General features: G+C 35.3%; 1 protein-coding gene across 1 annotated transcript in view; it reads right to left on the reverse strand.

Annotated features, from left to right (window-relative positions):
• The window catches only part of kcnj21 (potassium inwardly rectifying channel subfamily J member 21), a 44957-nt gene that overhangs the window by 17523 nt on the left and 7563 nt on the right, over positions 1-19871 (reverse strand). The window contains 1 exon segment of the mRNA NM_001089393.1: positions 1097-1237. Within this exon segment, the coding sequence (NP_001082862.1) occupies positions 1097-1174 (78 nt within the window). The 5' untranslated portion in view covers positions 1175-1237.

Here is a 19871-nt window from a genome sequence, read left to right on the forward strand (position 1 = left end):
GTAGGTTAAACACCATCACTTTCTCATCTGTGTGTATTTTGACTGAAACTCGCGCGTGCCCAAATAGACACTCCCACACCATCCCACTTTAGTTCCTCCGACACTCCCCCCTAAACAGAGCTGGACACGCCCACTTTTCTGACTTTTTCCAAAGTAGAGGTGTAAAAACACCCTGCTGAAACGAGGGGGTTTCATGGCCCTTTAATGGGTTACGGGTGTGTTTTGAGCATAACATGTTCCATTCAGTCTCTTTACTTTCTCTTTACATAACTTTTACTCTTTACTTTACTTTCATGGAGTAAGGAAACTATGGTGGACGCACTCCACTGAGCACATTCATTAAGCCTGGTTTATACTTCTGCTTCAAGTGATCAGTGTGACCCATGTCGCATGCAATACGCGTAGCTGTGCGTTTATACTTCTGCGTGCTGTTTCTGTTGTTCTGCGATAACACTTCCGAAACGCTAGTTGGCAGTGAGGTGTTAATGTTCCTCTGTGTCGAGTTTCTTCGCTGGTGTTTTGTTTTTTCTAAACGCTTCCTTAATGGGCTCGGGCGGCTCTCGGTCCTGCCCAGACTCGTCAGCGCTACCAAGCCGACCAATCATAGAGCTTGCGCTACGCGTACGCGTTACATTTTTTGAGAGGTGCACATCAGCGATGCCGACAGCCAGGGCGAGGGGCTATGCAAGTATAAACCCAGGATATACAATTATATTTATATAGAAGTATAAACCAGGTTTTAGCCTACATATTTAATATTGTGATTTCATTTAAGAGCAAAGATCAGTTTTCAACTATTTCTAAATTCAGTTTTAATTGACAGCAATGTTTATTAAAATGGCACATTTTCCTGTCAACCTAATGCAAGTTTTAACTATAAAATCAAACTCTGATAACATAAGATGATCTCAACAAATCCTCACACATCATCAAAATAGATGAACATAAATAAAACTAGCAAGGCATCTCAGCAGACCACATGCAATTGGATAACTAAAAAAGTATTTTAATGCCAACTGTAGCTGAAGTTCCAATGAACTTTTCTCAATATTCACCGATGAAAAATAGCATAGGGTTAGAGCAAAGCCAAACTTACTTTGTCATTGTGATCAATCCATTTTTTTGGCAACTTGATGCCCTGTTTTTCCACATCCTGGCCCTTGAAACCACTCATGGCCCAGAAGGCTGAAGCCACAGATGTCGTCTCCGATCCAACACAGTAGCTGGAGTTCCCAAACTGTTAAAAGCAAACACATAAGAGCAGACAGGTAGCTGAGATAAGAGGAACTCACCACAGACAGCCAGATAAATGGGCCTGCAAGAAGTCTCTATTAAGCTTAGAGTGTTCAATTATGTTGCCTTACATCTTTTGCTTACTTGCACACCAGATCAGTCCCTGAATCTGTTTTTACAAACACCAGTAAGGTTCAAATTAAAACATGAGTGCCAGAGGGGTCAAGTCATCTTTTGTTTAAAAGAGACCTATTATGCAAAATTCACTTTACCTGTTTATTAAACACTGGTGTTTGTGAGTAAAAACAACCAGCCTATAATATTAAACGGCTCGTCCGGGATTGGAGTAAGGTTTAGGGGGGTGAGTGTAACAAAGGCCAGCTATCGAAGTGCTATACAGGTAAACCTCACTCCTCTGACCTAAAAAGGTGCTCTAGTGACAGATGCTAGAGGCTTTTAGTCTCCTTCTTAGAGCAACTGACCCCTAAACAAAGAATTGCTGGTCCAATCCCAGCTCTGAGCGGGCTGGAAGCAGTAGGACCAGGTTACATGTGGGTGCTCATCCAGGATGGGAGTAAGGTTTAGGGGGGTGAGTGTAATGGAGGCCAACTAGCAAAGTGCTATACAGGGGTGCGTTTCACAAACTATCATAGTATGATGCATCATTTGGGAAAAGAACGATGTAGTGACAAGTATTTTCTAAAACCTGTAGTTTCCATTACAGATCCGTCGTTTAAACCACATTAGTTATAACATAAAACACCCATAATGATGCTCTAAATGGTGTGGTAACAATTTCTATAGAGAAGAACCCCATAATTTCTTTGTGCAAATGATATTGTTTTACGCGCAAACACATTTAAAAAAAAAAATCCAATATTAGTTTAGTAAAAACATGCACTCGTTTTGCCTATTAATTGAAATATATGTAAATGGCACATATAGAGCCTGTGTTTCCTTTACAAATATTGCTGAGAACATTACATATTCTATTCTAAAACATAAAATACAAACGCCAACACGTATTCTAATATCACATATAAAGCATTTAAATAAATAAATAATGAGACTATCTATTAAGAAATGAAATGTATTATTTATTAGGAAATGAAAAAATCCTATTTTAATAATAATATTAAGGATGATAATTATTATTATTATAATTATAATTATTATTAAGTAGGATATTTTTTGAAAATTTGACACATTCAAACCGCTGCAGAAATGTTCTAACCAACAGGCCCATGTCATATACAGTACAGACACTTGGAGACGTAATCTAAATTCCGCTTTTAAATAAAATCACCTATAGCTTTCGTCATGATCCCCGGCTGTGTTAAAAATGACATCAATGTTTTCAAAGTGCACTGCGAAGGCAAAGCAATTGTGAGCATGAAGATTGCTAAAACTGAACTGTAAATATACTTTGAAAGCAAATTACACCTAAGAGAGATGACTTTAATGCTGTTTATGAATCATTTCAAGTTTAAATGTTAGAATGTTCCAAATGAACACAGCCAGGAACTGAGTTTCTTACAGCACCAGAGGTGTAGTCATAAGCTTACAAGTTTGTGACACAGTTTGCGTGGAACGATTGTTTCGTTGGAACGATAAATTTGGGAAACGCCAAATCATCTAACTAGGTTTGTAATAGGGCTGCACGATAAATCGAAAAAAGATTGCGATCTCGATTCGACTCTACACACGATCTTAATTCAGCTTTATCTACAATTCAGCCAATTATATTTTCAAGGTCAGGAAAGAAGCTTAAAGGCGGACGCACAAGTCTTCACATGAACATGAACACCTTCAAATGGCGTTAAAAGTGTCACATACTGTATTTATAAAGTATAATTCAACCAGAAATGTCATTTCTGTCTTCATGTAATGATGTATTTGCGGCTGCGAAATCACACGTGAGATGATCACGAGCTGTCAAGAACATGCACTCAGCATGCCAATGACGGCTACTTTAGTGATCAGAACCTGCATAGGCTGTGAATAACAAGTAAATAAAGTTGTAAATAACGTTCAGTTTGTTGTACAGAGCGATTGTTTGAGAGCTGCATTGAAAAAATGATTTGCATGTGTGTTTTATCATAGTGACGGCAGCCATGAGCCGCACTCGGAAGTGAAAATGAAACTGGCCGCACATCATTGAAATGATCATAACGCATTTTACATTTATGATTACGACAAGCACATAGTGTTGTGCATGAAAATAAATGCTTTACAGTGTCAGTATAGCTACTCTAGCTTATATAATGTTGAGTATAATGCAAGAACAAATCTGATAATGACAAATGTCTGATTTTACCAGTGAAAACAAATGGTCTAATAATGCTGTTAATGACAAATGACAAGCACATGTCTCAAACACAATAATTCAACTTCATAATTATGAATAGTTGTGTTCGGATGGCATCATTTTACTGTGAATTAACAAACAGGACATATTGAAAGTCTGTTCAAGTCCACCATAATGACTGTACACAATTTTGTATTTTAAGCAACAGTAGAGCTACACATAGGCCTAATATTATTATTGTTGTTTTACCATATCGTCACTTTAGATTTATAAGGTTCTATCTGGTTCTATAATTATTGACATATTCTTATTAAATGACAACTTATTGTTTACATTTTAAGACAAAAAAAAAAACTAATGTTACACACATACTGGTTGCTATATGGATTGCAAAAGCTTTGAAGCTCAATATCTCAAAACAATCATTTAGAATGCAGATAGAATCTTATAATTCCAAAGTGACGATATGTTTGAGAATTAACAATAATAGCCTACTCATATTAACCTTTATTTTACATATAAAGAATTGTGAGAACAAATCGTGACCTTGATTTTAAGCAAAAAAAAATGTGAATCATCCAGCCCTAGTGTGTAATGATGCAACTTGCGACTTTAGTTGGCAAACCATGGTTTTTGGAAACACACCCCAGGTAAACCTCACTCATCTGACCTCAATAGGGGCCTTAGCGATGGACGCTAGAGACCATGGTCTTTAGCCTTTAAAGTAACACCTTTAAAGTTCCAGTATGGTGTGTTTGGGATTTTGTTTAATGGTATAGCTTATGTTAATAGAAATCTTAACTAGTTTAATTAACAACATTCTCCTAACTAGAAAGACTATGACAATGCCCGTCTATCAGCCCAAACTAAGCCAACACGAAGCAACCTAGAAACTCATTTTAGCCTCTTCAGCATGGTTACACTATGAGTATTATCTAAAAATTCAAAGCATGCTCATTTGTGGTCCATTGACTTCAAAATCAACATTTACCTCAAGGCTAAAATGACATTCTCAGCCTCATCTCTGTCATGCATCTGTATAATGCTTTATTTCCACATTATTGATCATGTTCACTGACTGCTGAAATCCACATCTGTTTCCACACATTAACCATGAGCTCTCAGTCTCCAATGACACCGGGTCTATCTCTCTCTCTCTTTCTCTAGCCAAGCATCACCCAACAGCACCGACAGCAGGTGTGGCTGAGTACCAGTGTGTTTTTCTTACAGTAGCACACACACGTGAAGGCAATATTTATGACAGCGGGCTCCGTGGGGAACGTGGAGCAAGACAGTCTGAGACAGATGGGGCAGACGGCACACGCCAGGAGATCTGGTCAGACATCAGCGTTGCCAACTCTTGCAAGACAAACACACAACGGAAGCTTTGAAAACAAGCTTAGAATTGATGATAATAAATAATCAAGTAAAATTAGCTGTTGTCAGTTACATATTATCAGTTGAGGAGCCCGCAACATGTTAAATAACTTTGAGTATGGAAGGCAAAGTTGACAATGACAATTAACTACATCTCCTGTTGACCAATGTGTTTTCCTGCAAGCTGTAAAACACACACAACTAAACAAACAGAAAAGTTAAGAAATCATACAAGTATCCCATAAGCCATATCAATTGAAAAAAAAGAACGTCTTTAGCCTCGACTTAAAGATGCTAAGCTTGTCCTATGAGTATTGGCAAGGGATTCCAGAACCTGGGGCAGAAAGCATGACCTCTATCCGCGTCAATAGCCTAGTGGTTAGTGTGAGGACATCTCTCTCTCTTTGCTTTTTCTGTCCACTATACTCTCCTATAAAATACAGGTTAAAAACCCCTTATATATATATATATATATATATATATATATATATATATATATATATATATATATATATATATATATATATATATATATATGCATTTTTTATCAGGTGCTACAAAATATACCTATTACAACTTCAGTTAAGCAATAGGATCACCCAGGGTCCTAGGCAGACCCAACCGTCAAAAGGGACTCGTGACAATGGCTTTCCCAATGTTACCACCAGTTTGTCTAGTTACTAGTTACTCTCCATGTAAGTTGGCAGAATATAATATACACGCACAATATCCCCTATATAGCCCTTGAGTGAGTTGATGCTAAAGATAAACAGTGGCTAAAAAAAAATAAAATTTTTGCATTGGTAAAAATAATTAACTGTAAAACAGACAGGCAAGCAGTATAGTGAACATAAAACAGGAGTTAGTGTCAAGCCCGAAAATGATCCATACCCAATATTTGGTTGTTTTAGGTTGCGTTAGAAAGTGACCAAAATCCAACATAGAGCCAACATCTTAAACTAATATATTGCCATCAAATACATTTATTCATCAGGTATGGCAACCAAAATCCAATGTCTGATAGACGTCATAGGGGTAACATCCACATGTCAAGCTGTAACTTCATTAAACATTGATATTTGGTTGATTTTAGGTTGTTAGGACGTTGACATTGACATCAACCTGATTTTCATTTCCAAACAAATTGCAACGTCCCCATGAAATTGGGGTTCAACGTCAATCTGTTGTGTATTTTTTTCTTAGCTTTTATTTACATTTGAACAAAAACTTTACAATTGTAATTGAAATGCGTCACAATTTGCCAGGGATATGAATCATTTCAGGCTTGACTGTATATACTCTTCCTTTTGATTAGAAAATTAAAAGAAGTGACAAAGTAGGAGACACGCTCCATCCACTAATTTCCAATAACCTGTGAGCAGATTGGAGAGTAGATAATAGGAAATAAGATTTTCAAAAGTACAGAGGGAGCAGTCCCATCCAGCCAGACATTTATAATAAAACTAATAAACAACAAATGCATTTAAAATGTAAAAAATATATACCTTAGATGAGACTGTCATTCTTCTTAAATGTCAATCAAAATTTCTTTATGAGCTCTGCTTGGATCACGTCACAATTTGAATGTGATATTTCTTCAGTGAGTGGGAGAAAGGGGATGTTTGATGCCACAGAGTTTATATCACTGAATGAATATTAGCTGAACACAGAGAGTGCCAATTAATGCATTAATAAAGACAAAGACCATAAAAGACAACACATACACTTAATACACAAATACTCTTCATTAAACATAGACATCACCTATATGTTATAACATAGCAGGTTAACTATGTCTGTATTTAATAACTTGATAAATTGATTGTAACTTAAACTTTATTTGATTGTAATGCAAATAAACTTGAATTGAATTGAATAAATGCAAAGAAACAAAAGTTGCTGATCATATAAAACACAATCCACAACTTGTTTGTTTTTAGCACAACTTAAAAAAAACACAAAGAAGATCAAAGTGGTGTACTGTAAGCAGACTTGGCAACTCTGTCAGACATTCAGACACTAAGCCAAGAGATGACTGTGGAGAAGAGACAGACTGTGAAACTGACGAATAACTCAAACGCAGATAAACTAAAGCAATGTCAAATGATTTATTGCATGAACAGATTAATTATTTATTTGGTCCTCATATCTTGTTTGTTTTGCTATTATTTTGGTTTGACAGATTTCCTGTTCGAAATGATGAGGGTGTGTACAAATATCTTTCAAAGCTACGAAAAACAATCCGTCCCTGTTAAGCAGGACCATAAATAAGCCGAGAGCAACTTTTCAGAGTTTTTGTTAGTTGTCTATTTTTGCTCTTTTAATGATAACAATTTCAAACAAATCACAGCAGAATGAGCTTTTCTGTCTCAAAGCAACACACAGTAGTGGATTTACAAAATGACTCGATGTTCATGATGTGAATCATTGAAAAGAATCATTTTCATGTTATTTGCTTGTTTCAAACCACATGTGTTTAACTATGTCTTTCATGCTAAAACAGATCTACACATCTCCAATCAAAGGATGTGTGGCGAGGGGGCGTGGCCGAGAGCCGTGGGAACGGGGTGAGGCCACCGCGTAAGTGGATACACCTGCCTCGGATCCCACCAACAAAAATGTAGGACTTCATCATTCCACCTTACAACTGTGGACGGTACCCTGGCTATTTCCCCTTTTATCCCAGCAACGCGAAATTTAAGCACCAAAACGGAAAGCAAAAGTAAAACAATATGCCCGGGCCCGGTCCTCTCTCCCTTCCTCTGCCATCGGTCCTCCTTTTATGGTCCAGAGCTCCTTCCGTGGGATCCGAGGCCGGTGCGCACCGCAGGTGTATCCACTTACGCGGTGGCCTCACCCCGTTTCCACGGCTCTCGGCCACAGGATGGTATAAACATAATGAAAATAGTGAGCAGATTTGAATTTAGCAAATGAATAGTTTCAATTAATCTTTTTAAAATAAATCTGCTGAAAAAATAGCGTGCTATTATTTGCAGTTCCTACTTTAGCAAACAGTTTTGAATGAATTGGAGAAAGGAACTATAATAATAAGTATTAGCACTTGGGCTGCACAATATATCGCAAAATTATCGTTTTCATTTGCATTGCAATTTATTTTATGCATTGTTTGTTTTATGCAAATCTAAATTTGACTAATCATCTTTATCCCCACCTCCCCAATAGTTTCTGTTCTGCTATTGGCTGGAGCAGCTCAAAGGTGAACCCTGAGCTAAAAACAAAAACACTAACGGGGTGGAGTCGAGCCAAGAGAGAAAAATCACAACAGCCAATAAGAATCAGAATAGAATTTAGCCGGTAGTTAGCTCACTGCAACTCTCACATGGTCGCCCACTGCAGCTAAGCAGTGCTGCATCTGGTCAGTACCTGGATGGGAGACCACTTAGGAAAGCTAGGTTGCTGCCTAAAGTGGTGTCAGTGAGGCCAGCAGGGGGCACTCAACCTGCGGTCTGTGTGGGTCCTAATGCCCCAGTATAGTGAAGGGGACTATATGCTGCTCAGTGAGCGCAGTCTTTTGGATGAGATGTTAAACCCGAGGTCCTGACTCTCCGTGGTCATTAAAAATCCCAGCATGTCCTTTGAAAGAGTAGGGGTTTAACCCTGGCATCCTAGCTAAATTTGCCCACTGGCCTCATTCCATAATGGCCTCCAAACCATTCCCATATCATAACTGGCTTAATCACTCTGTCTCCTCTCCACCAATCAGCTTGTGTGTGGTGTGCGGTCTGGCACAATATGGCTGCCGTCGCGTCATCCAGGTGGATGCCGCACACTGGTGGTGGATGAGGAGCTTTCCCCCAATGAGTGTAAAGTGCTTTGAGTGTCCAGACAAGCGCTATGTAAATGTAAGGAATTATTAATTAGAATCATTTTTAGAGTATCTGCTGAGGTTTTCACTTAATTTAGTGTTTTAAAAACTAAATGTTTGCACATTGACACACTTTGTTATTCTGAATTAGAATGAATTTGATTTGAAAAATATCTTTTTTATTTTAAAATAATATGATTATTCCAATATTCAACAATATTATTGCATATTTTTACAGTGTTTTTGCAGCCCTATCTAGAACCACTAATATTATCTAAATAAATAACAAATAAATAATAACTAATGATCTTATCTAATGATTATCTAATGGTCTATCTAACGATTAAGTACCAATGTTTTAAAATGGCACCAGTGGCTAATAATTAATAATTTTTTTTAGCTTTTTTAACTATAAATAAAGTTGTTTATCCGTTATGCCAAATAAGAGAGAATTGCAATAATCAATCCGAGATGTGACCAAAGCACTTCAGTATATTATTGAGAAAGTGAAGAGCGACGTCTTGCAATGTTGCCCAAAAAAAAGGTAGAAGATGAAATATTACCAATTCTGAAAACAGTACTTACACAGAAATAAATCATGTAAATACTTGTTTTTACATTGTACGTATGCTTGATTACATTATTTTTCATTTCTGTAATTTCATTTACAATTACACTGTTGACCATCCCTTACAACTTAACAAACCCTAAAACTACCCATACCACAAAACCTGTCCCTAACCGTATCCTCAACAACACCAGAAGTGTTTTGCAATATATTATTGTTACGAGAGAGTCGGCCGACAACGGAGTGTGGATCCATGTGCAGTTTATTATGGGACATCGTACAAGCAGAAGGTCATCAACAGAAGCACAAAACAATCATGATCCAATAATCGTAGTCCAGGTGCAGGCAAAGGTCATAACAAAAAACGTCAAATAAATTAAACATAAAACAAGGCTATGAACACTGACAAGGCTAGAAACAAAACATGGGAATCAGGACATACGAGCAGGACTAAGTCATGTGTTATTGTGTTAATGTCCAAACATGTCTGTATACAAGTTTATATTATTGTTGCAGATGAAATATAACATGAAGAACACGGTTTAATTATGTTCCAGTTGGCTAGATATTTATTAACAGTCATACAGACATCTTTACCGAAGCCTCTCTACTTGACGGTTGGTCTCATGCGTACACCATGTTTGTAGTTCATTAAAATTTTTTGCCCACGTTTGTAATTCTAACCAAATTCACATCCATCGCTTAATGTTTTGCGGGCAATATCTACACTTAAAATTTTTACCATCCGAGAACCTTTGGCATACTTCAACATACTATGATCTGGGTCTTACTAATTCTATTTTCAAATACTATTTAGGATGGAGAGTTTGCCAATTGGGACTGAGGAATTATCAATGGACCAATAAAAGACTGAGCTTTAGATACAAAAAATACTTATTTGAATTTACCTTTGAAAAATGACTAGTCATCCACATGTTCAGGTAAACATTTAGTAAGGTCAGAACAAGAAGAAATGGGTTTAATAATATCAGCAATATTGAAAATCCAAAAACTATCATGCATCAATGCTTTTGCCTACATCAGGTTTCATTATTTGAGCAGTCAAACTGCCTGCAGCTCGGACACAACTGTGCCAGTGTGACTCTGCTGAACGCGTTGCGTCATCACAGACAGACACACTGGACCGCACAAGGGGTCAGTGTAAAATGTCACCAACTGGAGAGCAGAGCAGCGGGACGGCACTCTCGCTCTTCGGAGCCGAACAACCACCACTAGCCAAGAGCAATCGCAGCAATTTACCTCATTCTCATCATGCCTTCATTATCACATAAATCTCTTTGAAACACATTCTGCTTAAGTACGTCGACATAAAAAATATAGATATTTGACATTTTGTGAAGGATGTTTCTGCCCTAAGGCTGCTTTTTTACTAATGCTGCTTGTTCTTTTTAATTTGAAGCAAGGATACTTTGATTACAGCTTAATAGCATTCTTTAATAGAAATGCAAAATTTTATGTACAAAGATTAAACTATTTTGGGAAGAGGTAAGAGTCAAAGCTGTTAATACCCAGAGAACTGAAATTATAGTAAAAACAAACAAATATTTACAGACCTCAGCTTGCTTTAAGCCAAAAGATGTGTAGCTTTGCTATGGACAAAGACGCAACGACCAAACACTACTCAATGGTTAAAGGTGCTTTCACATTTGTTGTTTGGTTCGTTTGGTCCAGACCAAGGGCAACAGATAACACATTGTAGTATTTTTCTGCCATTTTTGGGGCAAAAAAAACAAAATGCAGTCATGTGACAAAATCCACATCACTCAATGGCCAGATGTTATTAAATGTATTTCATAAACTGCTTTTTGATTGATCAAAATTAATGTGCGGGAAAATGCCAATGTAACTTTTGCTTTTTACTAGGAATAACTGCGCTGGTTGATTGTATTCTTGCTCATAGTATACTATATAGTTTGTTTACATCAGTTTAGAAAAGCTATACATTTCGAGAATGAAACGCGGCTGCGGCTGGAAAACAATGTTTTAATGCTTTGGAAATGGCGAATGCACATCGCAAGTTGTTTATTTTATTGTTTTTCCCTGTCTCTCTGTTTAAAATTGTGGGTAAAGCTCGGTCAATAAATAATTTTTTTGCGGTTCATTCCACACAAAGAGGAAAGTCGAACTCTAGTGCGATTTAACCGAACTAAATAAGGCAGGTGTGAAAGCACCCTATAAGACAGATGTTATCAAGCCAGCCATTAGAAAAAATAACTTACACACTAAAAGCTAAACAGCATGTTTTTGAAAACATATGGAGTCCTTTCATCAGATATGTCAAAGATGTTGAAGTAACAGAAGAAGTTGATGTACAGTTCTGTATTGATACATTCTTTATTATATATTTGTTGTACATTGTGCGCAGTATTATAATAATGATCGCTTTCGAATAGATTAACATTAACATAAAAAAAGCATTTTTATTTTTGTTTGGTTGTTTGTTTTCTGTTTAGTTTTAATATATATATATATATATATATATATATATATATATATATATATACACACACACATACATACATATACACACATATATATATATATATATATATATATATATATATATATATATATATATATATATTTTTTTTTTTTTTTTTTTTTTGTAAATGCAGCAAGGTGCACATGTATACAAACTGAAAATGAAATTGTTCTTGCAAAATACAAAATAAATGGTAAATTTGATAGCATATTTTATAAATATGTTCAAAATAGGCGACACGGTGGCTCATGGATTATCACTGTTGCCTCAATGCAAAAAGGTTGCTGGTTCAAATCCCGGTTGGGCCAGTTGACATTTCTGTGTAGAGTTTGCATGTTCTCTCTGTGTTGGCATGGGTGATCCGGTTTCTCCTGCAGTCTAAACACATGCGCTATAGGTCAATTTGAATAAACTAAATTGGCCACAGTGTATGTGTGTGAATAAGAGTGTATGGGTGTTTCCCAGTACTGGGTTACAGCTGGAACGGCATCTGCTGTGTAAAACATATGCTAGATAAGTTAGCGGTTCATTCCGCTGTGGTGACCCCTGATTAATAAAGGGACTAAGCCAAAGTAAAATGAATGAATGAATATTTAAATCAGCATACATATGATGTTTCCAATATGAAAATAAATAGGAACTATGTACAATAATATTAATATTCTGATTATATACGAAATGTGTCTTTTATTTGTTTAATTTCTCAACTCATGTTGTAACTATTTTTTAAACCACACTAACTTTTGCAAACACAAACAAACAAATACTAAAACTAAGGGAGAAATGTAATGTTTGAAAATATTTAAAAAATAAATAAATAATCATATATTGTTTTTAATATTAACAATACCTCCATTTGTTCAAACTCAGAAATAAATATTAAAATTCAATGGCATCGAATTATTGCTAAATGTGGAAATATTTCCACCAACAAAGTTATATAAGGATTTTAATACTATATGGTACAATATAATGATATTCTAATGTGAACATTTTGAAGTGTAAGAATAAATAGTTTAGTATTAAAATTTAAGTCTGGGTTTAGGTAAAGATTTAAACTAGATTTGAAAAAAAATGCAACAAATTTGAACACTAAAAAAAAAAAAAAACATGGTAAAAGCAAAGTAAAGGTCAAGACAGTTTTAAAGTAATACTTTACCCAAAGATGTCAATTAAATCATCCTCTATTTATTCCAAACAGGACTGAAAATTTGGTTGTCTTCTATAGTATTTTTGTGGCAGACTGGCTGGTTTTTCTGCCTTTTTTCTGAACTTTTTTTTTCAAAATATTTAGTTTTGAAACCACCAAACAAGTATGTGTAAATGGTGAGGAAATTTTAATTTTGGGTGAACTAACCCTTAAAAGAAAGTTTAAATCTGTAAAATTGGTTGTTTCTAATCCAAATAATAAATAAAATCAACCCAGAAATCAATAATGTACAACAAGCACATTATTGATCTCAGTAACAGAGGTCAAACTTCTGAGCGGAGCATTATATCCTTCTGCCTTTTGTTAGCTGAATGCTGGACCGCAGACGTCGCTGTGACAAAGATGGAGAAGTCATAAAAATGACTATAATGCTGAAATTCATTACTCGGCACTCAAGGAAAGATCCACTGCGATGGCTGAGGCCCAGACTCTGACCTTAACTCAACCTTTTATCCAGCGCCGTTTAAATGTGAAATGTCTTGATTTATGCTTTATGATCTAGAATCAGTGCTGTGAAAGGCCTCTGACTCCCTCAAGGGCAGAGACAGGCTTTTCTCCTTCAGAGAGAGCAGTGACACTGAACACTAGCTGCTCATACCATCTGCATAATTACCTTTTCAACAGTTTTTACATAATCCCCATTTCAGAAAGAGAGACACTGGATCATCATTGCCAATGACGCCTGCAGAGTTCAGCTCCAGTTCAGCTTTTAGCTCTGGACTAATCAGGCCCATTACAGTTAACTAAGGCTAACACCATTCTTGCTATTATTGAATACATTAACTAAAACAGATATTTACTAATTTTTACTTCACTTTAAACTTATTTTATTTCAGCTAGTTGCCAACAAAATATTTTTGCAGTTTTATTTTTCAAAAAAAAGTAAATAAATAAATGAAAATAAATAAATAAATAATAAAACAAATTAATACAAATAGACAAATAAAAAATAAATACTTTATCTTTAAAAGTAAATCCAAATATATATATATATATATATATATATATATATATATATATATATATATATATATATATATATATATATATATATATATATATATATACACACACACACACAATATATATATATATATATATATATATATATATATATTTTTTTTTTTTTTTTTTTTTAAATAATTAAATAACTAACTAAAATGAAAGCTCTAGGAAGACTCCTGGTGGTTCCAAACATAAACCACCTACGGAAAATGGAGGCCACTGTGCTCATTTTAACTTTCAGAGCCGCAGAATTTTTTCTGTAACCTTCCCTAGCCTTGTGCCTCGAGACAATCCTCTCGCGAAGGTCTACAGACAATACCTTTGTCTTCATGCTTGGTTTGTGCTTTGACATGCACTGTCAACCCTGGGCCCTTATATAGAACGGTGTATGCCTTTCAAATCATGTCCAATCAACTGAATTTACCTACAGGTGAACGCCAATTAAGCTGCTGAAACATCTCAAGGATGATCAGTAGAAACAATGTACCTGAGCTTAATTTAGAGCTTCACGGCAAAGGCTTTGAATACTTCTGTACATGTGATTTTTCAGGTTTTAATTTAATAAATTTGCAACAATTCAAAAAAAAAAAATTTTCACATTGTCATTATGGGGTATTGTGTGTAGAATTTTGAGGAAATAAATGAATTTAATCCATTTTGGAATAAGGCTTTAACTTAAAGAAAAGTGGAAGAAGTGAAGCGCTATGAATACTTTAGGGATGTAATGTATATAGCTCAAACTTAAAGGAAGATACACAGACGTAAAAAAAATATAGAAATCACAAATTACAACGAAATTATAACATCTTTAAAATTAAAATGTAAATTTTGATAATAGCCTATTTAAATGATGAATGAAAACCTACAAATGTAACTCAGCGATATTGGAATACCAATGCAATCTCACAGCAATTCATAACCTTTTGATTAAATATTACAGTTTATGGTAGCTTTGATCTAATAAGTTGAACTTGACTACTTTTAGTAGTACTGCCAGAGGTAGCCTAAAATGCATTTGACTGAATTGCTTCAGTAGTGTAAACACTCATTGGTCAAAAACATTCAGAGAGCCACAGAAACAGCTACTCTATGAACTCACTTACTCACTGAACAGTATGTTATTATTATGGGACATGTTGTACCAACGAGTGAAATAAATCTCGCAATCCAAATATTTTTCATTCCCTTGGAGATAAGAAGGAAGAGTTTAGATGAAATCTGCACACAAGCAGTCATTCAAAAGCTGCATTTGAAAGCTTGTTTATACCAGGTGGATTCAGTAATGCATCTTGGCCGACCACTTTAGTGATCAAATCACCAAATAAAAATGCATGTTAATACCAGGTGGGAAAAAAAGAACCAAATATGTACATGGACTTAGTATAACAATAAGATTCCCAGAAGAATGGTGAAAACAGCAGGCGGTAATAATTTCCATCATGTAGGCTGTCAGAATGGAGATGGTCTCTCATTATGCACTTGTGTATTTACAAAGCCCTTTTATCAGCATTGGAGGGCATCTTCATCTCGAGAGATAAAATCATTTGCTTGCATCTGGCAGCTGTCTGTGCAGAACAACAGATACACACACACACACACACACAAAACACAGGCGAATGGAGAGTAGAGATTCATCCGACATGGGCCAAAAATAGACATGCATTATTTCCAATGCTTTTGGAGCACTCGTGAAGAGCAGGTAAGGGATTGGACATCACACTTGTATGGATTTCATCTTGTGCATAAACAAGAAGACCAGAGATAGATTAAAGTCTTCAAATGAATGATTTACACAAACATGCGATTTAAAGGCTTAGTTCACCTAAAAGTGTTAATCTGCTATTATTACTCACCCTCATGTCACTACACTCCAACAACACAAATTAAGATACTTCTGACGAAATCCAAGAGCTCCCTTATCCCCCATATACAGGTTCAAAATCCAGAAAAAGACACAAAAACATGGCCAAAACATTCTTTGTGAATTAAGTGGTTGAACAGTATCATTTGCAGGTTCAAAAACACTTTTGTGTGGCAAAAAAAAATGCATTTAATGGTAATAGAGCGCTTGTGTGTTGCATTGCTGACTCTAATGGCAATATGTTATTCTGCCCATAGTCAACAGGCACCCTGCAGTGATTAATTGAAAAAGTGAGTAAACCCATTGCCTTCAATTTATTAAGTAAATGAGCTACAGTTGAAACCAAAAGTTTGGAAAATGGGTAAATCAACAAGCCAGAATCAACAAAAAAAGCCACTAATTTACTAAATTACACTGGGAAAAAGACAAATTTTTGGAGACATGTCCTGTGGTCTGATGGAACTACGAATGAACTGTTTGGCCATAATGACCAGTGTTACATTTGGAGGACAAAGGGGAAAGCTTACAAACCAAGGAACACCATCCCAACTGTGAAGTATGGGGGTGGTAGCATCATGTTGTGGGGCTGTTTTGCTGCAGTAGGGACTGGTCCACTTCACAGCATAGATGGCATCATGAAGAAAGAACATAGAAATACTGAAGCAACATCTCAAGACATCAGCCAGAAAATTAAAACTTGGCCACAAATGCGTCTTCCAAATGAACCATGACCCTAAGCATACTGCCATATTAGTTAAAATGTGCTTTAAGGACAACAGATTGAATGTTTTAGAGTGGCCATCACAAATCCCTGATCTCAATCCAATAGAAAATGTGTGGGCAGAGTTGAAAAAGCTTGTGCTAGCAAGACTCTAGACTCAATTCTGTCAGGAGGAATGGGCCAAAATTCCTGCAAACTATTGTGAGAAGCTTGTGGAAGGATACCCAAAACGTCTGACCAATGTTATACAGTTTAAAAGTAAAGCTTAAAAAAATACCAAGGAAATAGATGTGAACTTTTGGCTGTCTAGAAATTAATAGAAAAAAAATCTCAAAATTTTTTCTCTCATTATTCTGGCATTTAGAAAATGTAAATCAACTTCCACACTGAAAAAATAGTGTCTGCAAAAGGGTTGCAAACAATTTACATGTGTTGAATTTACACAAACAAATTAAATTTAGCAATGTTCAACTTAATTTGTTTAAATTCAGCCCAAATAAATTTTTACAAGTACTTATCTTAAAAGAAATGTAGAAAATCCAAGGAACTATCATTAAACATTTTTTTCAGTGCACGAGTGTACAACCCCAGTGGGCAAAGGGCTAACCAGAAGTCAAAACAAACTGTGATGAAACTCATTGGCTACGCCATTCACATTTGCATGTACGGCTACTTTAGGTCATTCATCTGGCACTGAAGCTGACATCATCAAGAGAATATGACTTATTTGCAGCTCTAAGATCATAAAAAACCTCTGAGATCAATAATATGCACACCTCAGGCGTTTGATAAGCAAGCCAAATGTTTTCTTGTGAGATATCGGTGATAATTTGTCCTCCCTCAGTTATTTTAAGTGTATATTTCACTTACTATGTAAAACTTAATCCCCAAATTGTTATTGTTATTGTCAAACTGGCCTCAGGACTCAAAATGCAAGATTTACACAGTTATTTATCTCCACTCCAAAGAGGCATAAGGTCTGTTTAGTTATATCTTTTGTTAATTTGTCATGTTTATTGTAAAATTTGATGCATATGTTTCAACAAACGCATGTAGACTGCTAAATCGTGTAAAATTACTCAGCCCAAATATCATAGGTTCATTCAGAAGTTGATATTAATTCCTGGCTGTGTTTTCTTTGACAACAGCTTCAAAATAAAATGCGGTACATCTCTATCACTCTCCTTTGTCAAGTATAATTATAATTTAGCTTTCATTAACAACAGATCTAATGAGCAAATTAGGTTAACGATACTCTGATTGAGTTAATATTTGTCCGTCTTCAGCATACAACGTGATGTGTGTGTGCGTTCAAGTCTGTTAGAGCAGCACGTCAGAGCGAAGCTCATTAATATTCACGACACAAACCTTACATGGTCAAATATGGACCTTCGGACTTTATGGGTATTTTATGGAGCAATAAATGAGCTTATTAAACAGTTTCTGGAGAATTCCTAAACTTACCAAAACCAAAAACCTACCATGTAGCTATCAGGGAACAATTTAATTTATTAAAACAATGTAGTATATGCCACCTTAAAATAAGTAGCTTGAACAAGCAGCATTTTTTGATGGCAGAATTTTTGTTTTATGGTGAACTATCCCTAAGCTATCAGTTAAGTCATTCCAAACCTGTACAACTTTCTGTCTTCTGTAAAACAAACTGCTTTGCATCCCACTGAATAGCATTGTATGAATACTGAGACATTGTAGTAAGTAAAAGATGAACCAAGAAGGTTATTTTTCCCCCATGGATCTGACACTTTTTTGAGACCCATTTGAAATATTTCGAACCATGCATTTCCCCAGAGAAAGGGGTTGTCCTGCGGGAGAAGTGCATGTCCTTTTTTATTTTGAGTTTAATTACAGCCTTGGGATACATTCTATATCTACAAATTCTTTTCAAATGAGCAAAGAGCGCTTGAGGAGATCTGAACCGGGCTTTACTGTTCCTCATTAATCTATAGAGCCGGGAGGTAGTCCATTACATTTATGAAGCGCAGTGGGTCTCTTTTAGTCTGAGGCGCAATCATTACCTTAAAGCACAACGCTTTTCTTCATATGAATGGTAATAAACTATAAGACTATGATGTGGGGTTGTGCAATGAATGTATTTTTTATGAGCATCTTGTCAGTAAAGCCAGTTCTGGTAAACCTCTTGCACTTTCATATAGAGCACCATTTACTACACAGAGACATAATTTACTGACAAGCTACAAAAACATTATCAAAATCAATTAGACATTGAATATGGGCAGATAAAGTTATTATACAAAAAATCAGTTATTAGTTGGAAAAGAAATTAAGTCATTCTCATAGGTTCTTCCAGATAAGACATTACATTACAAACCATAAAGAAAAAGCTCTAGTCATGCAAGAACCAAAAAAGTAGAAGAATACTTTACACAATACTTTATACAAAAGATTAACTGATACTGTACAAAATACAGATCATGTATTAAAAAAAAAAAAAAAAAATATATATATATATATATATATATATATATATATATATATATATATATATATATATATATATATATATATATATATTTTATATATATATACACAATTTGGGGAAACTAGGACTAAATACCATAAATGAGGATGAGGTCTGGATTGAGTTATGTGAAGGATGTCATAAAGGTACCTTTTATTTGTATCTTTTATTTATTTATTTATTTATTTATTTATTATCGTTTTTCTTATTTTATTTAAAATTTTATAATTTAATCTTTTATGTTTTTCCTCATCTGCAAAGGGGTTAAATTGCTGGGGAAGGGGTTGTTCAGCAAAAAAATTTAGAAAAATCATAAAACGTTTCAAAACAAAATCAGTTACACATTAAATCATTAAATCTACACATCAAATCAGTCACATTAAATCTTCTGTGATAATGTTCTGTTCTGTGATAATGGCAGCTGCTTGCATAACTTTTTCAATTAACTACGGCTATTTCTCAATTCCAAGAATGCAGAGAACGGACTTGTGTTCTTATGAAGACCGGTCTTGCCAAGTCACCTTAGAAGGACGAACTCGGGAGACCAGATGGTCACATGACACTTACGCATCTTTAACCGAAAATTATTTAAACGCTACAGCATTCATACAACAATTTATTGTTTTCCCCTTTTCACAATATATACTATGCAAACAGATTTTAATACGAATTTCAACATATAAACACCCTTAATGTGTTTCTGTCTTTATTAAGATTTCCATTGTGATGTTTACTTTCACAGTTTCATTTAGGGAAACT

Source organism: Danio rerio, chromosome 16 (assembly GCF_049306965.1).
Source record: "Danio rerio strain Tuebingen ecotype United States chromosome 16, GRCz12tu, whole genome shotgun sequence".
NCBI classification, from domain to species: Eukaryota; Metazoa; Chordata; class Actinopteri; order Cypriniformes; family Danionidae; genus Danio; species Danio rerio.